The sequence below is a fragment of the Cervus elaphus genome, chromosome 17 (genome assembly GCF_910594005.1).
Source record: "Cervus elaphus chromosome 17, mCerEla1.1, whole genome shotgun sequence".
Taxonomy (NCBI): domain Eukaryota; kingdom Metazoa; phylum Chordata; class Mammalia; order Artiodactyla; family Cervidae; genus Cervus; species Cervus elaphus.
The window spans coordinates 36,905,948-36,929,429 of NC_057831.1; the positions used below are offsets into that span (position 1 = coordinate 36,905,948).

The 23,482-nt window shown below is 41.0% G+C and overlaps 3 protein-coding genes across 3 annotated transcripts in view; 2 read left to right on the plus strand and 1 right to left on the minus strand.

Moving 5' to 3' along the window:
- The first annotated feature begins 307 nt into the window (after window positions 1-307).
- PYURF (PIGY upstream open reading frame) lies at window positions 308-2,370 on the plus strand. Its single transcript, XM_043870752.1, has 2 exons — window positions 308-614; window positions 2,155-2,370. Exons 1-2 carry the CDS (start codon window positions 412-414, stop codon window positions 2,294-2,296), a joined length of 345 nt encoding a protein of 114 aa, XP_043726687.1. The 5' UTR covers window positions 308-411; the 3' UTR covers window positions 2,297-2,370.
- Window positions 2,371-2,389: 19 nt separating this feature from the next.
- PIGY (phosphatidylinositol glycan anchor biosynthesis class Y) lies at window positions 2,390-3,176 on the plus strand. Its single transcript, XM_043870754.1, has one exon. The coding sequence runs from the start codon at window positions 2,390-2,392 to the stop codon at window positions 2,603-2,605; it is 216 nt and encodes a 71-aa protein (XP_043726689.1). The 3' UTR covers window positions 2,606-3,176.
- Window positions 3,177-6,745: 3,569 nt separating this feature from the next.
- The window catches only part of HERC5 (HECT and RLD domain containing E3 ubiquitin protein ligase 5), a 46,945-nt gene continuing 30,208 nt past the window's right edge, over window positions 6,746-23,482 (minus strand). Inside the window, exons 18-23 of the mRNA XM_043870748.1 lie at window positions 22,959-23,125; window positions 12,724-12,790; window positions 11,712-11,782; window positions 9,291-9,474; window positions 9,111-9,213; window positions 6,746-7,020 (exon numbers count right to left, since the gene is read on the minus strand). Of these exons, the coding sequence (XP_043726683.1) occupies window positions 6,815-7,020; window positions 9,111-9,213; window positions 9,291-9,474; window positions 11,712-11,782; window positions 12,724-12,790; window positions 22,959-23,125 (798 nt within the window). The 3' untranslated portion in view covers window positions 6,746-6,814. The remainder of the gene's footprint in view (window positions 7,021-9,110; window positions 9,214-9,290; window positions 9,475-11,711; window positions 11,783-12,723; window positions 12,791-22,958; window positions 23,126-23,482) is intronic.

Consider the following 23,482-nt stretch of genomic DNA (forward strand, 5'->3'; position numbering starts at 1 on the left):
AATATGACAGTGTGTTTGAAACCTCATTTTGGTGATAACCGCGTAGGTCCAAGAGTAACACTGTGTGACTTTTGAGGTCCGGCCACTTGCTTCTTGGCAACCCTGTGACAGGCTCCAGTGAAAACTCAAGTCACCTCCACTTAAGCATTGGTTTTCTTTGTAATTTGCAAACGCGCAGGAACAGCTCCAAGAGTCTCGGGGGACTGTCAACTTCCAAGCGGTGTCGTGGGAAAAGCGGTCGCGGCCTCGGAACGCCCTCGGAACCAAAGCGCCGGTCTCCACCTGTCGGGGACTGCGTTTCCAGAGCACCGCGGGGCGGGGCCAGGCCAGTGGAGCTGGATTCACTGCAATCGATTAGAGCTGCCCGGGTGGCCGAGGGCGCGCAGAGGCCCGGTCGCGAGCTGCCAGACCATGCTGAGCAGAGTGTGCGGCCGGCTCGCATCAGCGCTGCGAGGGACACGCGCGCCGCCGTCCGCGGTCGCCCTGAGGTGTCTGCACGCGTCCAGCTCGCGGCCGTCCACAGATAAGAGCGAGAGGACGGAGAAACCGCCCCGCGCCTTCGACCAGGCCTTGTTGGAGTTTCTGGTGTGTCCGCTCTCTAAGAAGCCGCTCAGGTGAGATTCGCCTGCTGCGGGTTTTCCTTCGTGGCCTCAATCGAGGGGAGTGGACAGGTAGACCGCATGGCCGTTTACAGCCATTGAGGAGTCTTTTAGGTTACTCTGGGTATTCCTTGCTGCCATTTTTTGGACCTGGGCCCGCCAGCTCCCAAATCTTTCCTCTGCGGGGGGAAGGGAGACAGGAGACCGGAGGGGAACCGAGGCCTCCGAAGCCAAACCGCCGACCCGCAGGCTTGGGTCGAGGCGCATATAGGTTAGTCACTGGCTGCGCATTAGAATCGCCAGTTGCTACTGCTGTGTTCAGTCGTGTCCGACTCTGCGACCCTTTGGACTGTAGCCCACCACGCTCCTCTGCCTACGGAATTTTCTAGTCAAGAAGAGTGCAGTGGGTTACCATTTCCTCCTCCAGGGGATCTTCCCCACCGAGGGCTCGAACCCGTGTGTCCTGTCTCGCCTGCGTTGCTGGCAGATTTCCAGGCACCACCCAGGGCGGGGTGAATCGGAAGGCCTGGAGGCGGGGCCTGAGCCATTGTGTATTGTCTTAAGAGGACTGCAAGTGTTTCTCACGAAGAGCCAAGTTTATGAACTATTGGAAACCCAAGGCATTCAGATTTTTAAGCCAAGATGATGAAAAATGTAGTAGCTTCCAGATTCTTGGGGAAATGCCGTGTACAATCTTAAGCATGGAAACTACGTGTGCTGCCCTTTGGCTTTTAGTTCTCAACTAGCTGGGTTTTTTGGTTGTTTTTCTTTTAGGCCTTCTTAACCTTTAACCCAGAGTGTTGAGGATTAACAGCCCTAGTGTCTCAGGCTACTAAAACTGAACATTGACAACACTAGTAAACACCGAAATGTTATCAGTAGCAGTCTTTGGGTGGTAGGTTGCTAGTAATCTTTATTTTCTTCTTTTTCATTTCTTTTTCTGAATATTTTTCATAGTGAACATATTGCTCATTCAGTTTTCTTAAACCTTGAAATTATCACTTGATCTGCTTTTTGGCTAATTGTGTAAATAGCACACTCACAGACCTAACATTCAGAAGTTTCCTCATTTTTGCCTTCTCTTTCTCAGATTTGTGTATTTTGATGTTTCAGTGGTTTCCCTTTTAATGGGTCAATAAGGCTGCTCTATTAAGCATGTATTCTAAAACGAAGAAGTTGAAATTTCCTCTAGTCTGTTCCAATAGTAAATTAATGGGGCTTGTTTGGGGTTGAAAAGAGTAATGAAGGGATATTTGGATGAAAAGGGCAAGATCTTTTCTGACTGGTATTTTAGAAGATTAAGGCATAGCTTGAGGATAAAGTGAAAAAAGAAAATGAGAGAAACTGACTAAAACGGGAACAATTAAGAGATTTATTTTCTAAGAGAAATAGTTCGATTGGCTATTACTGCTTTTAAAATGAAAAGCAGTCTAATTCTGCTTTTCTTGGATTAACTCCATGTTTAGAATTAGATAAATGTTACTGTTTACTGAACATGAAGCTCTTCCAAGCATTTTGTTTTCCATGATTCATTTTGGTTTTTTTTCCCCCTCAGATATGAAGCATCGACAAATGAATTGATTAATGAAGAGTTAGGCATAGCCTATCCAATTATTGATGGGATTCCTAATATGATACCACAGGCAGCTAGGATGACACATCAAAATAAGAAGCAAGAAGAAGTGGAGCAGCACTAGATCATACTTAAAAACAGCACACACAACTAAATAGTCTAAATACCACCTACCTTGTAAAAAGTCAGAGTGGCGGGTAATAAGTGGAGGAGAAGGATGTTTCTGTCTCTCCCTACGTTGACTGTCCTGATCCCACTGGTGTCTTTAGCAGGACTGTTTTACTCAGCCTCTGTGGAAGAGGACTTCCCTCAGGGCTGCACTAGCACCACCAGTCTGTGCTTTTACAGTCTGCTCTTGCCGATCACCATACCTGTTTACGTGTTCTTCCACCTTTGGACTTGGATGGGTATTAAACTCTTCAGGCATAATTAACGCAGCCAGAGCCAAGATGGTATATCCTAATGATATGCTTGAGTGCCTGTCTCTGAAAGCTCATGTACATGGAAATACTGGAAACCGGCTTAATTTGCAGGAAAGATGCTTTGCCTAGGTTTCTGTCAGGGGTCTACGTCTATGGGAGGCTTAAGCTGCAGAGGCATCTTTACTGTACTTTGGTTCTGCCCTTGTTTTTTGAAGGTTCTCATTTATACCTGGGGTATCAGAAGGAACATTTCAACAAAGTGTCTTGTTGGAAATTAACAGCCCCAACCATCACTTGATGGCTTACCCATTCATAATTAAAAGTTACTATTTTGAAATTTTATGTTTAGATTCAAAGTCTTTGGTAATGTCACATGTTAATGATGACTAATTCCAAAGGAGCTATGTTGGAGTAACTGTAGAGAAATGCATTTGAACTAATGTGATATAAAACTATAATAAAATGGAAACTTCATGGACTTGCCAAAATTCTGAGTTTTTAAAATCACCATCATTTCTTTGGCATCAAATGCTTACATTAATTTTAATAAAATAATAAAAAGAGATTGACACTTGCCATAAAGCAATTTGCAGTTTTGTGTTTTCTCCCCCTCCTTTGGTCACAAGAGTGTGATTCTAAGAAAGGGGAAATGTAAAATATTCTGAATTTCAAACTGTAGGCTATGTTTAGAGAGACACTTAACTACCCAAAGTAGAAAAATTACCCAGGAAAGTATGTGCTGCTGGGGGTAGAGGTGGGGTTGAAAGGCTTGAAAATAGCTGATTGTGTCCTAGAGTTTAGTGTTATGCCTCACATTTCAGTTCATTTTCCTGCCATGGACCTATTTAGCAATACTAAGAGCATGAGCATTTGACATATTAATAGTTCCTGACTTTCCAGAACTTTCAACAAGACTGATTAGTAACTGTTTCAGAGGTGCAGCATGTTTCAGTAGTTACCCCAAAGAAACCTAAGAACTGAATATAACTTTAATTGATTCTTAATAGAATCTTAAAGCAGTTTAACAGAAACTTTAGATAGTGATTCTCCTCCTTCAAAAGAAAATTAAAATTAGTTTAGATGTGTTTTCTATTGCATAAGTTCAATGTATATACTCTAGTACAAGTCTTGTTTTAAAAATTACTCTCATGGCAATATACAAATAACACAGAAGACTGAATGAGGGACCCATCGCTTCTGGAAATGGTATTACTCTTTAATTTGCTCTATGAGACAATTCTGATAAAGCAAGCACTGTATTCTAAAAAGTCAATTTTAGCTTTTTCAAGCTAAGCCTTTTACCATATTAGAGGAAAGTGAGTAGCAAAGCCCTGGGGGACTACAGTATGAACTCCATCCTTTCACTAGTATGTAGTAGCACAAAGTATACACTAGGTACAATTCTGAACATATTACACAGAGTCTCATACTCTAAGGGGTAGGGTGGGCAGTCTAACAATTTTACAGATGAGGAAACTAAAGCACACAGATTTAATGGTTTACCCAGAGTAACGGACAAGAACTGAAGTTGAAACCACTCAGGAATGCAGTTTTGGTCTGTCTGCTGAATCACTGTAACAGTACTGCTTTATTTTGAGCAAACTCATCCTTTCTATTTTCAGGAAAAATAGAATGAGGTATCAAAATGCTTGGATTCTAATACTTAGTCAAGCCTGATGACCTTTGTGTTTTCCTAAGTATATTGTTGCACTGTAAACCCATCATGGAAATACTGCTGATTCTTGCACTGATTGGAACTCTTCCCCACTCATTCCCACCCACAGCCCCAGTAATTAGCTTACTTCACAATGGCAGGGACCTCTTGCCTCCTCGGAGCCTCTTAGCAAGACTATGTTCCCTACTGTCCTCACTGCATCACTGACAGGGATCATCTTTAATACCTATGAATAAGCTCCTTACCACCAACTTTCTAAGTGGGGATTTTCCACCCTGAGGGAGCAAGAAAGGACTTGTCATGACCTACTTTACCTTTTCATTTTCTTCCATTCCTGCAGAGTGGGCTTTTAAGGAAGCCTCTCTGAACAGATCCTGCCCATCTGTGACATGGAAATGATACCAACTTTCAGGCCTGGTAGGAGTTTTAAATGATGCAGGAAATACAAAATTACCTCTTACAGCCAAAAGCCATAGTAGATTCTCATTACTATGTGCAGTTATGGAGGGAAAGGCCTGTTCCCTTTTCTGTTTTGCCCAGCTTCCTGAAATTCTCCATTCGGAAGTGACTGCTGTTTTATGCACAAGCCACTAGGTGGCACTCTCAGCCAACTCACTGGCAGGTGTCTCAGGACACTGAAAGACTAGCTGGGACATTGAGCTAGATAGCCATATCCCACAAACTTAATTCACTCTCATGGCATGTGCTGGACAGCCATGATAGCTGTAGTGAATCCTGACAAATGATGGGATAACTCATGCAGAGAGGGAGGTGGAACTGAAGGCAGGAGGTGAGGAAGCAGCAGCAGGGGTGGGGGTGGGATGAGACAAGGGTTCCAAGTGGAAGAAAAACCATGTTGAGGAAACTGAGCTCGTCACAAATGACTAGAACATGGTACACTGTATATGCAAGGCCGTGGTGGGAGACCGAGGCACATCAGGTTGGATTTTCAAACTAGAATAACCGTGTTAATAAAATTGGACATTATTGCTTGATTTTAAAATTGTTTTGCTATATGCAGCTGATAAACACTTCCTAGAAAAAGAAAAAAAAAGCTCATGCAAATTTTCAGGGGTTTTGTGTGTTATGGACCCCTAATGTGGCAAGTGCTCACATTTGCACTAATACTGTAGCCACCAGTCACATGTAGACACTGAGCACTGGAAATGTGGCTAGTATGACTAAGGAATTGAATTTTAAATCTCAGTTAAGTAGCTACAAATTACTGGACAGCATAGCTCAACACTGTTTCTCCCATTACTACCAATGAAAGTTTTCTCTCTTCAACATTCAACAGCTAAACCTCATCTACAGCAGGGAGTACATCTTCTTCAACATCTTCAACAGTACAGATCTACTTAGGTTTCTGCGTGTGTGCTAAGTGGCTTCAGCTGTGTCTCTTTGCGACCCTATGAACTGTAGCCTGCCAGGCTCTTCCATCCATAGGATTCTCCAGGCAAGATACTGGAGTGGGTTGCCACTTCCAGGGCCATCTTCCCGACCCAGGGATCAAACCCGTGTCTCCTTAGTTTTCTGCACTGGCAGGCAGCGTCTTTACCACTAGCACCACCTGGGAAGCCCGCCTAGGTTTCCAGCCTTACAGACAGTGTTGGTCTAGATACAAAGAGATCAGCTGAGAGAGGACTGCAGTGATGGGACAGGAGATGATAAGAGCCTAAACTAAAGCACTGGCAGTGGGCTTAGAGGAAGATGAAGAACAAGAATTGTCAAAACCTGATTTTTTTAAATGTGGGGATGAATTGGAGGAAGGAAAGATGGTTGAAGGAGGTGTTAGTGGTACCATTTTAAGCTGCAGAATACAGGAAAAATGATCATATTCTTAAATGTTGAGATGAAGGAGCTGAGAAGTATGCAGGCAGACACAGGCTAGTTGAGATGAAGGAGCTGAGAAGTATGCAGGTAGACACAGGCTACGTAGGAAAAATGGCTGTGGTGCTGTATTGTCAGTTCCTGTCGGACAGAGAGAGATCTGGGTATCATCAGCATGGAAATAACTCATGCCACAGCAATAAGAAGGAATATGTGTAGAGTGAGAAAAGATGACTAGATGAGCACTTAAGGTCAAGAAGTATAAGAGAAGCATGCAAAAGAAATGGGAAAGCAGCCACAAAAAAGAAAGCTTAGCAGTTCATTAAGAGTTTTGAGGAGAAAGGAGTCAATAGTTTCAAATGCAATACATATATTTAAGATAGAAATGTGCAAGTTTCCATTGAAATTTGCAACAAGAAAGTCATCTAGGTAACTAGAGCAGTTTGAGAGGGATAAGAACCACTTAAGCCCTGGACAAACTACCCAGACATTTATGAGAAAGAACCCTTCTGTCTCAATGCACTGTGTTTCTCAATGCACTTGTTTTAACAGCCTAATCTATATCATTGCCAATACATTTTACAAGCAAAAATAGGAATTATAAAAAAGGAGGTAAACACAGTGAACAGTCAGCAAGATTTTTATGTTAATTTTTAAGCTAATTTTATTTTTGAAAACATTTCCCAAAAAGGGTGAAGAGTGTGAGGTAGGTAGCTCAGCCAAACCCTCTGTTGTTGTTGATGGCTGTCTGGAGTGCTTCTTCTACTCTTTCCATTGTAGAATATTTAGGGAGGTAAAGGACGCTAAAACATGTCTGTGCTCGTATGGGATCTTTTTCATTCAAATTTTCAGGACAGCAAAATGTTATTTTCATGTTCTTTAAACCTTTTATTTGAATTCTGTCAGTTCCTGTAAGAAATACTAAAAAAAAGAAGAAAAATGAGTGCTATCTGCTTCACAGAAACCAAAAGTTATATAGAGAAAATGTGTTTATTCAAAAACACTAACTGAGGGCCCGTGTGCTTTGGACTGCGTTGGGGACCACTGCCAGGACGAGTCTGACACAGTCACTGCCCTCACGCGGCGTACAGGCTGGCTGGGTGAAAGCTGCAAGGGGGAGGCACGAGGTGCGCTCTGGAACACACAGACGAGGGAACTGTTTGGCTGAACAAAGACTTCCTGCAAAGCATTTTAAGACTGGAAAGGTGGGTTGGGTTTCTGGAGAAGTCTGAATACCTTTAAACATCCATGTTATCCAAAGAAAAAAAGAAGATAAATGTTTCTCAAAAATAAGTAAGGAAATTGAGTAAGAAAATGAGAGAGGCAGTCATTTAAACAAGTCTCAGGAAAAGCGTTCAGTTCAGTTCAGTCGCTCAGTCACGTCTGACTCTTTGTGACCCCAAGGACTGCCGCACACCAGGCTTCCCTGTTCATCACCAGCTCCCAGTTTACTCCAACTCATGTCCATAGCGTCAGTGATGCCATCCAACCATCTCATCTTCTGTTGTCCCCTTCTCCTCCTACTTTCAATCTTTCCCAGCATCAGGGTCTTTTCAAATGCATCAGTTCTTCCCATCAGGTGGCCAATGTATTGGAGCTTCAGCTGCAGCATCAGTCCTTCCAATGAATATTCAGGACAGATCTCCTTTAGGATGGACTGGTTGGATCTCCTTGCAGTCCAAGGGACTCTCAAAAACCTTCTCGAACATCACAGTTCAAAAAGCATCAGTTCTTTGGCGCTCTGCTTTCTTTATAGTCCCAACTCTCACATCCATACATGACTACTGGAAAAACCAAAGCTTTGACTAGACAGACCTTTGTTGGCAAAGTAATGTCTCTGCTTTTTAATAAGCTGTCTAGGTTGGCCACTGCTGAGTTTTCCAAATTTGCTGGCATATTGAGTGCAGCACTTTCACAGCATCATCTTTTAGGATTTGAAATAGCTTAACTGGAATTCCATCACATCCACTAGCTTTGTTCATAGTGATGCTTCCTAAGGCCCACTTGACTTTGCATTCCAGGATGCCTGGCTCTAGGTGAGTGATCACACCATCATGGTTATCTGGGTCACAAAGATCTTTTTTGTATAGTAGTTCTGTGTATTGTTGCCACCTCTTCTTAGTATCTTCTGCTTCTGTTAGGCCAATACCACTTCTGTCCTTTATTGTGCCTGTTCTTGCATGAAATGTTCCCTTGGTATCTCTAATTTTCTTGAAGTGATCTCTAGTCTTTCCCATTCTATTGTTTTCCTCTATTTCTTTGCATTAATCACTTAGGAAGGCTTTCTTATCTCTCCTTGCTATTCTTTGGAGCTCTGCATTCAAATGGGTATATCTTTCCTTTTCTCCTTTGCCTTTCGCTTCTCTTCTTTTCACAGCTATTTGTAAGGCCTCGTCAGACAACCATTTTGCCTTTTTGCATTTCTTTTTCTTGGGGATGGTCTTGATCACTGCCTCCTGTACAATGTCACAAACCTCTGTCCATAATTCTTCAGACACTCTATCAGATCTAATCTCTTGAATCTATTTGGTCACTTCCACTATATAATCATAACGGATTTGATTTAAGTCACACCTGCAGAGTCTAGTGGTTTTCCATACTTTCTTCAACTTCATCTAAATTTGGCAATAAGGAGTTCACAATCTGAAGAGCACCGAGCAGGCGTAAAACAGATCAAAGTCTGAAGGTGAGTCAAAACCGAGGAGACTAGTGACGGCGTACAGCCTGGCGCCACGGGGCCTGGGCGACTGAGCGGTGGTACGACTGCACGAGTCTCAGTATTTAGCTCAGAGACACCAAATGTACAACGGGCAGAAGTGAGAATGCCAGGATAAAGATCTATATTAACTTTTTTTTTATACTGGGACAAGTATAAAAGGACAAGTAAAGACATTCCACTGGACTATGAATGACTCTGACTTCGCAGGCAAGTGATGCCTGTGAAGAACAAGATTTCCTTATCCCACAAAAAGGACACACCTGTACAGATTTCCTCCTGATATAACACTCACCAAGGAACTTTTTCTTTTCCTCCAAAGTCAATTTGTGTAAAGCTTTCCAAAACATCACTATGGTGGGATGTGAACTGTCGTATCCATGTTCATAATGTGCATTCTATAGAAAAATGCAAAAAAAAAAATTCAAGAAACAAACAAAATTTTAATTTAAACCACTTGGCATTTATGATGTACCTTTTCAAATGTTTCCCAGTCGTAATCTGTATTTCCGATAATCACATCCTTGAGTTCTTCGGGATGGAAAAATTCAATAATCTCCTTGTCACACACTTTGTAAAATCCTCTTTGGAACTCCTCATAAACTGCCTTTACAGAGATGTTGAAGATGTAATTGACATACTTAGAAACATAGTCTCTCCTTTAATGAAACAAAGAATGATTTCAGATTACAGCAATACTCCAAACAAAACCGGGGGGGGGGGTGAAAAGAATGATATAAAGGAAGAGATGGTGACCTTGGGGTCTGCCTGGTGGCTGCTGCAGAACCTTCTCCTATAAACAAGGGGAAGATGGTCGCCTGCACCATCTCCACACAGCTGCTGGTATGCAGGGCCCTTATTCTTGAAGAAGGGTCCGCAGTGCCACAAGGGGTTTAAGATCCACCAGTGTACTATTATTACTGGATAAAGCACAGGAGCTTTGGAAGCCTGGCAGGGCAGCGCCCCTTCACAGAGACTCCGGGCTGGCCTGGTTTGGAACTCTCCTCTTGGAGAAGCGCTGCTGTGATGGAGCGCCCAGGTAATCGTTCCTGTCACCTCAACAGGCTGTGATAAGCAGAGAGCATCATGCCTTTTACCTGGGTACTATGAATTTTGCTGACACAAACGAAGTCCTCTATCTCGTGTTGAATAGATCTTAGGAACTTTACATCTTTCCCACATTAACCCTTGTGAGCAGCTGTCAACCTCCGGGAGTGGGAGGGAGGGGACTGTCTAGAAATTTGAGGCCAAAATTAATTAGATGGCCTTCACTTGGTCTTAACAAAAGGATTCTAATAAAATATTTTAGAGCAAAATACTCCTACTAATAAAGAACTAGTTGTTGGTCACTCTTCAGTCACTAAATCGCGTTTCTTTGTGACCCTGTGGACTGCAGCATGCCAGGCTTCCCTGTCCTTCGTTATCTCCTGGAGTTTGCTCAAATTCATGTCCATTGAGTTGGTGATGCTATATAACCATCTCATCCTCTGTAGCCCCCCCACCCCTTTCTCCTTTTGCCTTCAATCTTCCCCAGCACCAAGAGAGCTAGAACACCGAAAACTGGTTGCTTACCATGTACAACCAACTTTTAGAGCTGTGATTTGGTTTTTTTTATATAGATTATCTAATTTAATCTTCATAAAACTGAGGCAGGTTCTTATGCATTTTGGTAATGAGGAAACAGACACAGTGCAAATATGAGACTGCTCAAAGTCACATGGTTAAGAGAACTGATAGACCAGAAGAGAAAAAATTTGGAAGAATAAATTGCCCCTGCTATCTCTGGGGAATGGGCTTGGGAGACAGGAGAAATTTCCTCTTTTATACTCTTGTATTGTCTGAATTGGTCCAAGTGAGTAATTATTTGTGGTTAAATACAAAAAGGACATTTATATGTCTAGCTATGATGAAGTAGCTTGTAGCAAAGGTTCCCAGGGATAAACTAGAAAAAGCCAGGTAACAAATACAAAAGCTCCAGGCTTTCAAATCGAAGCCAATATTCAAATAGGCCTCCGGAGCAAGAGAGCACGGAGGCTCCCTGGGGTGAGCCCAGCACTTCACTTGAAGTTTCTGCCTTTGGGCACACTTGCCAATTCTTTCAGGGGAAGGGGCCAGGCAATCAATAATTCTATGGACAAAATTGAGGTATATTAATTAAATACTCCATGGAGCTAGAAATGTTCCATTTCTTGATCTGCATGCTTATAATTCTGAACTTTTCTATATGTTATAATTCAAAATGTTTTTAAATAAAGATTTTAAAAATTAAAGAAAAACATTGGGCTTTAGGCCAGAATGCTCACTAGATATTTCTTTGCCACTAGGACGAACTATCAGGGGAATATTCTATGATCCCAAACTCTACGGCTTTAAATGGCATCCCATAAGGTAATGGGAAGTCAAGATACCACAGTAAGATTTAATAATATTGACAAAACTAAGTGCCTGCTATGGACTGGGCACCACTGTGAACTAGGTACTGGACAAACAACAGTGAGCAAAACAGACCATGCTGCTGGCATCACACAGCTCCTAAGAGCTGGGGGAAACACTGGCAAGTAAAAATAAAGGCAGATAATGTGTGACGTGAAAAGAAAAAGTAACGCCGGGTAAGGGGATAAAGAGAGGTCAGAGGAATGATCCTAGACAGGATGATAAGAGAAGGTCTCTGCAAGAAAGCCATTTCCATCTCTGCCAGCAGCAAACTTGGAGGCACACACATGCACACAACATGCACTGTTCCTCTGCCTTACTGGAAAATGGTTAAAAAGGAAAATTATAATGACAAGGAATTTTAAGAGCCCAGTGAAATAAACACAGTGTGCAAAAAGTCAGACACGATTAAGCGAGTAACACTTTCACTTTTCAGACAAAACAATTATTTCTTTATACTTACTTGTTAGCCTGGTCAACAACTATCTGACTTCCATCAGGAATTAAGTCTACATCATTTTCATCCCAATGCACCTGTAACCACAAATGAACTCAGTAATCTCCAAGAGAATCCTCAACAATCTACTGTCAACAAAAACACGTTTGAGCATACCTCTTCTCAAGAATCTGTGAAAATGTATATTTTTGTTATAAAAACCAGCAAGGTGGTAGAAAAATTTTACCACATTTATCACAGAGAATGAAAAATAAACTTTTTAAAAAACCTGAATTATCTATTTTAACTGATCATACCAAATAAACTACTAGGAAAATTGCCACATCTCAGTATTCACTTCACACAGTACAGACCCAGCGCAGGAGATTTGCAAAACTGTCAAAAATTCCTCCCATCCTGGTATTTATGCCATGTGACTTTGCAACAGTCCCCATCAAGAGGGGGCGTCTATTTCTTCAGCTCATGAATCTGAGTGCAGCAGTGTAAAATATTTTGACCAGCAGGACCTGACAGGAGCAAAAGCTTGAAAAGAAGCTGCGTGTTGGGGCTTGCCATCCCTCCTACTTTCTGTAACTCTTCACTCTGTGAAGAAGCCTCAGCTAGTCACTAGGACAGAGACAGCTGTTTCAGCTGCACCCCCTCAACCAACCAGCCTGCTAACCAACAGGTGTGGGAGCAAGGCCACTGTGGTCCACCCAGAACAGTCAAGTCAGGGCAGTCCAGAAAGCCCCCGAACTGTGTTTGCTGTTTTACACCACAGAGTTTAGGTGTTATCTGTTATTCAGTAAAATCTAACTGATAATACACCCAGCTCATGAAAAACAAGGAAAAAATACCTTTTGTACTACTATAATTTATAGTTTGGTTTTTTATTAAAAGTATATAAATAGTCAACCTGATTATAAAGTCTATAAATTTATACAGTATACAAATTTATAAAGCATATACATTTATAAGATATATAAGTAGTAAAATCAGATTAAATATGAGCTATAATTTTATTTTTACTGTTACTTACATTAAAATGGATGTGAAATACTTCTTCTAAGTCATCGCCGTCATCATCCAGAAGTGTCTGCAAATTCCTAAAGAACAATCTTATTGTCAATAATCATGATGGCTAGATACATCATCTAAATAAAAGGTCACGGGCATGCCTGTTCTCAAGGTGGGAGGTCAGGTTTAGTTCACGTCCCTTGTTTCTGTATACTGACAGTCTAACCAGGGCCAGACCTCAGCCAAGCGTGTGCGGTCTGGAGGTGTGTTGTAACTCTGCAGGCTCCCGGTATACTGACAGTCTAACCAGGGCCAGACCTCAGCCAAGCGTGTGCGGTCTGGAGGTGTGTTGTAACTCTGCAGGCTCCCCGCCCCGTCCCCAGCTCCCTTCGCTGGGCCCTAACTACAGTGGTGTCAGCTAAGTGCCACTAGAAACAAAGTAACTGGTGCAGGTACAACAGGGGAGCGCTTCCTTAACTCTTTCTAAAGGGATGCCTGTCATTGGGTAAGGCCTCTGGGAGGAGGTGCAATCAGTTGATTTTTCCCCTGCTAGATTTTATATTACTAAATTTTGCTAAAATCTGGGTCTTTTTTTTTTTTTTTTTTTGGCCACACCATGCAGCCTGCAGCATTTCAGTTCCCCGACCAGGGATTGATCACAGGCCATGGCAGTAAGAGCTCCAAGTCCTAACTACTGGACCACCAAAGAATTCTCTAAAATTTTGGATCTTTTAAATAGTATCATGATAAAAACAGACCATGTTTTATTGTGTTTTTTGAGGGCTGAGAGAGACTAATGGGAACTCAGCTGACAAGACTGGATTCCTCATAGATTTGGTTCATGATGCTTTGTCACTGTATGTCCATGGATGGCTTATTTGCTTATTTATGGGTTTGTTTATGAAGAATACTTCCCCAAACAAGAACTAAACCACTGCCAGTATCTTATATCTACGTATAAAGGGTACATTTCTTATCTCACTCTTCTACCACCCCCAATGTGTTATACACTTATCTACAGTTTGAAGAATACCTTTTCTCTTTGCTAAGGTATCTCTTGATGAACAAAGAATTTCTTTCATCTTACTGCAGTTAATGTGTCAATCTTTCCTATAATGTTGGTATTTTTATGTCTTGCTTGAGAAATTGCAATAGTGTGAAATAACTGTCCACATTTCCTTCATTTTTACGTTCAATATTTAAGTCCTTAATCCACACAGAGTTGGTTTTGGTTCATGGCCTAAGGTATCTGCTCTCATTTTTTTCCCCCAGATGCATTACTTGAAGAGTACTTCTATTCCCACTAATCTAATAAACTACCTCTAACAAAGTGCCATGTGTATATGGGTCAGGTTCCACACTCTCCCGTCTCACTGGAAAGCCAGCACCAAAATCATACTGCCCTGATTAATACAGCTTTCTAATGATTCTTGATATCTGGTAGGCCAAGTTCCCCATCCTTATTCACCTTACAAATGATCTGTGGATATTCTTGGCCCCTTGTTCACCCATATAAACTTTAAATCAGCTTTTTTTTTTTTAAAGCCTCCTAGGATTAGAATAGCAGTTTTACTGAGTACAGAGATCAGGGATTCTCAAAGTGTAAACTACAACTTCTGGGAATCCCTGAGGCCTTTACTGGGCAGGTGGGGTAGGGTCTGCAAGGTCAAAACAAATGTCATAATAATACTAAGATGTTACTTGCCTCCTCACATTCTGTCATGAGCATGGAGAACATGTGCACATGAGAACAGTTTTCCAGAGGTGATATGATAGCTAGTAAGTGTGTATTCCTATATTTGAAACTCTTTACTTTTAATTTCTACTATCCTAAATACTGACAAGTTTACTTAATATATGCAAAAGCTCTTCGAGGTCCTCTATTAATTTTTGAGAATCTTAAGACCTAAAAGTTTGAGAAATGCTAATATGGATTTAACAGTCTTTACTTAGTTCGTCTATATGAAGTTATTTAGTTTAATAAGTCTTTTTAGACATAAGCAGGATTTAAGTCATTTTCAATGTTTTCAGTAAAAAATAATGACAAATTTACCTCTTTGCCAAATCTGGTGCTTTCAGTATTTTTTTCCTTATTAGTATATAAATATAATGATTAATAGTTGGGATTCTCAAGCTAGATAGCGTTCCACTCATGGTTCTGTCACTACGGGGTCTGAGGCAAATTACCTAACTTTTCTCTGTTTCAGTTTCCTCATCTGTAAAATAGGGATAATAACAGAATCATACTACTGTTCTCATTCTTATAAAAATCTCCATAGTATTCCACTGCATAAATATATGAAAAATATTAATTCCCAGAAGGGAACGGCAATCCACTCTGGTGTGCTTGCCTGGAGAATCCCACGGATAGTGGAGCCTGGCAGGCTGCAGTCCATGGGGCCGCAGAGTTGGACACGAACGACTGAGCAACAAACACTTTCACTTTCTTCACTTTACTAAGAACATTTAGGTAGTCTACGTATTATGAACTAATACAATGTGCACTAGCAGGCATACATCTTTGCATGATTGTGTATTTCTGAATGTGAAATGTCTAGAGGTACAACTGCTAGGTCAAAGTAGTCTCCCCTTATCCATGGTTTTGCTTTTTACAGTTTTAGTTATCTGTGGTCTACTGCACTGGAAAATGTTAAATGGAAAATTCCAGAATTAAATAATTCATCAGTTTTAAATTGTAGGCCGTTCTGAGTAGCATGATGCAATCTCACACTGTCCCAGGATATGTGAATCATACCTTTGTACAGCATATCCCACCTGTTAGTCATTTAGTAGCTGCCTCGTGACCACTGGGGTATCACAGCCCTTGCATCCACGTAACTCTTATTTAATTTAATAATGGCCTCAAAGAGCAAGAGTAGTGATGATGGCAATTGGAATGTGCCAAAGAGAAACTGCAAACTATACTTTTTAAGTGAAAAGTTGAAAGTTCTCAATTTAATGAGGAGAGAAAAAAATCATATCCTGAGGTTGCTACAATCTACGGTAAGAAAGAATCTTCTATCTGGGCAATTGTGAAGAAGAACAAAGGAACTCATACTGGTTTTGCTGTTGCACCTCAAACTGCAGAGTTCTAGCCACAGTGCATGATAAAGCTAGTTAGGATGGAAAAGGCATTAGATTTGCACATAAGATATTTTGAAATATAGGAAGACTGCATTCTACATTCATATAACTTTTATTACAGTTGTTGTTCACTTGCTAAGTCATGTCTCTTTGCGACCCTATGAACTGCAGCACACCAGACTTCCCTGTCCTTTACTATCTCCCAGTTCAGTTCAGTTCAGTTCAGTCGTCAGTCGTGTCCGACTCTTTGCGACCCCATGAATCGCAGCACGCCAGGCCTCCCTGTCCATCACAAATTCCCAGAGTTTACTCAAACTCATGCCCATCGAGTCGGTGATGCCACCCAGCCATCTCATCCTCTGTCATCCCCTTCTCCTGCCCCCAATCCCTCCCAGCATCAGGGTCTTTTCCAACAACTCAACTCTTCACATGAGGTGGCCAAAGTATTGGATTTCAGCTTCAGCATCAGTCCTTCCAATGAACACCCAGGACTTGTCTCCTTTAGGATGGACTGGTTGGATCTCTTTGCAGTCCAAGGGACTCTCAAGAGTCTTCTCCAACACCATAGTTCAAAAGCATCAATTTTTTGGTGCTCAGCTTTCTTTATAGTCCAACTCTCACATCCATATGTGACCACTGGAAAATCCACAGCCTTGACCAGATGGACCATTGTTGGAAAAGTAATGTCTCTGCTTTTTTTTAATATGCTATCTAGGTTGGTCATAACTTTCCTTCCAAGGAGTAAGCGTCTTTTAATTTCATGGCTGCAGTCACCATCTGCAGTGATTTTGGAGCCCCAAAAAATAAAGTATGACACTGTTTCCACTGTCTCCCCATCTATTTCCCATGAGGTGATGGGACCAGATGCCATGATCTTAGTTTTCTGAATGTTGAGCTTTAAGCCAACTTTTTCACTCTCCTCTTTTATTTTCATCAAGAAGCTTTTTAGTTCCTCTTCACTTTCTGCCATAAGGGTGGTGTCATCTGCATATCTGAGATTATTGATATTTCTCCCAGCAATCTTGATTCCAGCTTGTGCTTCTTCCAGCCCAGCATTTCTCATGATGTACTCTGCATATAAGTTAAATAAGCAGCCTTGACATACTCCTTTTCCTATTTGGAACCAGTCTATTGTTCCATGTCCAGTTCTAAGTGTTGCTTCCTGACCTGCATACAGGTTTCTCAAGAGGCAGGTCAGGTGGTCTGGTATTCCCATCTCCTTCAGAATTTTCCAGTTTATTGTGATCCACATAGTCGAAGGCTTTGGCATAGTCAATAAAGCAGAAATAGATGTTTTTCTGGAACTCTCTTGCTTTTTCGATGATCCAGCGGATATTGGCAATTGGATCTCTGGTTCCTCTGCCTTTTCTTAAAACCAGCTTGAGTATCTGGAAGTTCTCGGTTCACGTATTGCTGAAGCCTGGCTTGGAGCATTTTGAGCATTACTTTATTAACCTGTGAGATGAGTGCAATTGTGCGGTAGTTTGAGCATTCTTTGGCATTGCCTTTCTTTGGGATTGGAATGAAAACTGACCTTTACCAGTCCTGTGGCCACTGCTGAGTTTTCCAAATGTGCTGGCATATTGAGTGCAGCACTTTCACAGCATCATCTTTCAGGATTTGAAATAGCTCAACTGGAATTCCATCACATCCACTAGCTTTGTTCGTAGTGATGCTTTCTAAGGCCCACTTGACTTCACATTCCAGGATGTCTGGCTCTAGGTGAGTGAGCACACCATTGTGATTTTCTGGGTCGTGAAGATCTTTTTTGTACAGCTCTGTGTATTCTTGCCGCCTCTTCTTAGTATCTTCTGCTTCTGTTAGGTCCATATCATTTCTGTCCTTTATTGAGCCCATTTTTGCATGAAATGTTCCCTTGGTATCTCTAATTTTCTTCAAGAGATCTCTAATCGTTCCCATTCTGTTGTTTTCCTCTGTTTCTTTGCATTGATCACTGAGGAAGGCTTTCTTGTCTCTCCTTGCTAGTCTTTGGAACTCTGCATTCAAATGGGAATATCTTTCCTTTTCTCCCTTGCTTTTCGCTTCTCTTCATTTCACAGCTATTTGTAAGGCCTCCTCAGACAACCATTTTGCCTTTTTGCATTTCTTTTCCATCTCCCAGAGTTTGCTCAAATTCATGTCCATTGAGTTCATGATGCTATCTAACCATCTCATCCTTGGCTGCCCCCTTCTCCTGCCTTCAATCTTTCCCAGCATCAGGGTCTTTTCCAATGGGTCAGTTCTTCACATCGGGTGGCCTAAGTATTGGAGTTTCAGCTTCAGCATCAGTCCTTCCAATGAATATACAGGGTTGATTTCCTTTAAGACTGACTGGTTTGATCTCCTTGCAGTCCAAGGGACATTCAAGAGTCTCCTCTAGCACCACAATTCAAAAGCATCAGTTCTTCGGTGCTTAGCCTTCTTTATGATCCAACTCTCACATTCATACATGACTACTGAAAAAAACATAGCTTTGACTATACAGACCTTTGTCAGCAAAATGATGTCTCTGCTTTTTAATACACTGTCGAAGTCTGTCACAGTGTTTCTTCCAAGGAGCAAGTGTCTTTTAATTTCATGGCTGCAGTCACCACCTACAGTGATTTTGGAGCCCAAGAAAATGAAATCTGTCACTGCTCTCACTTTTCCCCCTTTTATTTGCCATGAAGTGATGGGACCAGTTACCATGATTTTCATTTTTGAATGTTCAGTTTTAAGTCAGCTTTTTCACCCCATCAAAAGCTTCTTTAGTTCCTTTTCACTTTCTGCTATTAAAGTGGTATCATATGTATATCTGAGGTTGTTGATATTTATCCCAACAATCTTGATTCCAGCCTGTAATTCATCCAGCCTGGCATTGTGCATGATGTACTCTACATATAAGTAAAATAAACAGGGTGACAGTATACCGCCTTGTCTTATTCCTTTCCTAATTTTGAACCAGTTAGTTGTTCTATGTCCAATTCTAACTGTTGCTTCTTAGCCTGCATACAGGTTTCTTGGGAAACAGGTAAGGTGGTCTGGTATTCCCATCTCTTTAAGGGTCTCCCACAGTTTGCTATGATCCACAAAGTCGAAGGCTTTAGCATAGTCAATGAAACGGAGATAGACATTTCTCTGGAATTCCCTTGCTTTCTCTATGATCCAATCAGTGTTGGCAATTTGATCTCTGGTTCCTCTGCTTTTTCTAAACCCAACTTGTACATCTAGAAGTTCTCAATTCACAAAATGCTAAAGCCAAGCTTGAACAATTTTGAGCATAACTTTACTAGCATGTGCAATGAGCGCAACTATACAGTAGTTTGAACATTCTTTGGTATTGCCCTTCTTTGGGATTAGAATTAAAACTGATCTTTTCCAGTCCTGTGGCCACTGCTGAGTTCAAAATTCACTGACATACTGAGTGTAGCACTATAATAGTATCATCTTCTAGGATGTGAAACAGCTCAGCTGGGATTCTATCACTTCTGCTAGCTTTGTTCATAGTATAGTGCTTCCTAAGGACCACTTGACTTCACACTCCAGAATGTCTGGCTCTAGGTAAGTGATCACACCATCATTATCCAAGTTGTTAAGACGTTTTTTGTACAGTTCTGTGTACTCTTGCCACGTCTTAATCTCTTCTGTTTCTATGAGCTCCTTACCATTTCTGGCCTTTATTGGGCCCATCCTTGCATGAAATATTCCTTGGTATCTCCAATTTTCTTAAAGACATCTCTAGTCTTTCCCATTCTATTGTTTTCCTCTATTTTTTTTTTTTTAAACAGGTCTTCTTATCTCTCCTTACTATTCTCTGGAACTCTGCATTCAGTTGAGTATATTTTCCCTTTCTCCCTTGCTTTTCATTTCTCTTCTTTCCTCAGCTATTTCTAAATCTCCCTCAGACAATCTTTCTGCTTTTGCAATTCTATTTCTTTGGAATGGTTTTGGTCACTGCCTCTTGTACAATGTTACAAACCTCTTTCCATGGTTCTTCAAGTACTTTGTCTACCAGATCTTATCCCTTCAATCTATTCATCACTTCCACTGTATAATCTTTTTGTTTTTTTTTTTCCACTGTATAATCTTAAGGGATTTTATTTAGGTCATACCTGAATGGCCTAGTGGTTTTCCCTACTTTCTTCAATTTAAGCCTGAATTTTTTGTAATCATGAGCTGATGATCTGAGCTACAGCCAGCTCTAGGTCTTGTTTTTACTGACTGTATATACGTGCTTCTCCATCTTCAGTTGCAAAGAATATAATCAATCTGATTTCAGTATTGACTATCTGGTGATATCAATGTGTAAAGTCATCTCTTATGCTGTTGGAAAAGAGTGTTTGCTATGACCAGGGTGTTCTCCTAACAAAACTCTGTTAGCCTTTGCCCTGCATCATTTCGTACTCCAAGGTCAAACTTCCCTGTTATTCCAGTTCTCTCTTGACTTCCCTATCTTTGCATTCCAATCCTCTCTGATGAAAAGGACATCTTTTTTTGGTGTTAGTTCTAGAAGGTCTTGTAGGTCTTCATAGAACTGGTCAACTTTAACTTTCTCAGCATAAGCAGTTAGGACTTGGAATACTGTGATGCTAAATGGTTTGCTTTGGAAAAGAATCGAGATCATTCTGTCATTTTTGAGACTGCACCCAAGTACCACATTTCAGACTCTTGTTGACTATGAGGGCCACTTCATTTCTTCTAAGGGATTCTTCCCCACAATAGCAGATATAATGGTCATCTAAAATAAATTCACACATTCCCATCCATTTAGTTCACTGATTCCCAAGATGCTGATGTTCACTCTTGCCATCTCCTGCTTGACCACGTCCCATTTACGTTGATTCATGGACCTAACATTCCAGGTTCCTGTGCAATACTGTTCCTTACAGCATTAGACTTTAATTTCACCGCCAGACACATCCACAACTGAGAGTCATTTCCGCTTTGGCTCAGCCTCTTCATTCTTTCTGCAGTTATTAGTAACTGCCCTCCATTCTTCGCCAGTAGCATATTGGACACCTTCCAATCTGGGGGGCTCATCTTCCAGTGTCGTATCTTTGCCTTTTCATACTGTTCATGGGGGTTCTCACAGCAAGAATACTGGAGTGATTTGCCATTCCCTCCTCCAGTGGACCACATTTTGTCAGAACTCTCCACTATGACCCATCCATCCTGGGTGGCCCTGCAAGGCATGGCTCATAGCTTCATGGAGTTATACAAGCCTCTTTACCACAAGGCTGTGATCCATGAAGGGATATTGTTACATTTGTCCTATTTTATTATTTGTTATTGCTGCTTTCATAGTGTGCCAAATTTACAAATTTTTTATCATAAGTAGTAGGTATGAATATGAAAAAACATGTATGTATAGGAAAAAACACGGCGTGTATGTGTATCTACATGTATATGTGTGTACACTATCCATGGTTGCAGGCATCCACTTGGGGGCCTGGAATGCATCTCCTGCAAACAAAGGGGGACTACTGCACTGCCACAGTATTCTCTGAAAAGGAGTTACCACTTTACACTTCCACCAACAATTCCCAAAATCAGAGTGAACTTTTTCCCAAATCCTTGCTGATACTATATAGCATCAGTATTTCCAAACTCTGCCAATGTGAAATCACATTAGCCTCTCATTTTAATATGTATTCTATGGTCACTAGGGAGACTGATCATCTTTTTAAAAAAATTTTTTGGACATGCTGCACAGCATGTGGGATCTTAGTTCCTGGACCACAGATCAAACCAGCACCCCTCTGCATTGGAAGTGTGGAATCTTAACCTTTACACCATCAGTGAAGTCTGAAACTAATCATCTCAATTTATGAGCCATTTCTATTGCTTCCTTTGTAGGTTACTTTCTTATATACTCTATCAGCTTTTCTAATGGATATACAGGAACACGACACAGCAGGGATATTAACTCTCTCTATTATATGTTACCAATATGTTTTGTGAGGTAGTGGCTCACCTTTTAACTTAGAAATAAGGTTTCCTTGTAAAGGTAATGACATGAAACAACTATTAAAATAAACATCACTTGCAGGTTTTGCACCAAGGTGTACTTGTGCTCTGTCGTGACTGTTTCTGTACAAATAAAGTCTAAAGGTTAATACAAGCAGTAAGGGCTAACTGCGAGCACTTCCCAAGTAGTGTTAGTGGTAAAGTATCCACCTGCCAATGCAGGAGACAGAACAGACTCAGGTTCAATCCCTGGGTCAAGAAGAGCCCCTGGAAGAGAAAAGGGTACCTCACTCCAGTATTCTTGCCTGGAGAAACCCATGACAGAGGGGCCTGGCAGACTTCAGTCATGGAGCTGCAAAGAGTAGGACACGACTGACCATCTGAGCACAGCGCGGAAAGAGCTAACTATACAAAAATCAACTTTCCTTAATTGTTTAGAAAGTTAAATTATTACCTAACAATTCTTGCCTAAGTTAGAATCAGTTTAAAGTACCTAGAATGCTACTATTTTTTCCTTTTTTATTTTATTTTTTAAAATTTTTTTAATTTTTATTTTTATTTTCCAATTATTTTTATTAGTTGGAGGCTAATTACTTTACAATATTGTAGTGGTTTTTGCCATACATTGACATGAATCAGCCATGGATTTACATGTGTTCCCCATCCTGAACCCCCCCTCCCACCTCCCTCCCCATCCCATCCCTCTGGGTCATCCCAGTGCTATTGAACATAAAAATACTACTGGAATGTGTATATGTTTAAATATTTATCTAAATATAATTACGAGATGAGATAGTGGTGCTAATTTTCTATACAATGGCAATCATCAGTTCAGTTCAGTTCAACTGCTCATTCGTGTCCGACTCTTTGTGACCTCATGAACTTCAGCATGCCAGGCCTCCCTGTCCATCACCAACTCCCAGAGTTTACCCAAACTCATGTCCATTGAGTCGGTGATGACAACCAACCGTCTCATCCTCTGCCGTCCCCTTCTCCTCCTGCCCTCAATCTTTCCCAGCATCAGGGTCTTTTCAAATGAGTCAGCTCTTCGAATCAGGTGGCCAAAGTACTGGAGTTTCAGCTTCAACATCAGTCCTTCCAATGAACACCCAGGACTGATCTCCTTTAGGATGGACTGGCTGGGTCTCCTTGCAATCCAATCATACTCTAATATAAATATATTTAAGATACATAAATATATCTGAAAAAAGAACTATATTAACTTACTTTCCCAAAACAGGACTGAGTTCTTTCAAGTCTTCTAGTGATGGTGTTTGGTCCAAAAGTTTCTTAAACAAAGCCAGTGGAAAAGGGATGTCGGCAACATTACAATTGAATAGAGAAAGTCCACACAGAAGCCCAAAGAAGAAGTAACTCTTCTCTTCAAATTTAGGCTGAAAGGAAAAAAAAAAAAATTAATGTATTATAAATTTTTACCAGTACAATGGAATATTTACATTAAGTGAACCTTTTTTCCCCTTTTAAAATCAAAATCAAATCACAAATTAAAACCAAAAATCTGGAAATAAGAATATTTAGGTTTTATACTTAATCACCAAGTCAATTTAAATCTCTGCCACAGTTTTGGTTACTAAAAGCTTTAACAGGATGGGGATGAGGTGATAGGAGAGATGTTGTTTAAGGGGAGAAACTGCAATGAGTACCAAATAAATCCTAGCGGTCAAATGCAAAGTATAGTGAGTATGGATAATACTGTGCTGTTTAGTCATTAAGTCATGTGCAATTCTTTG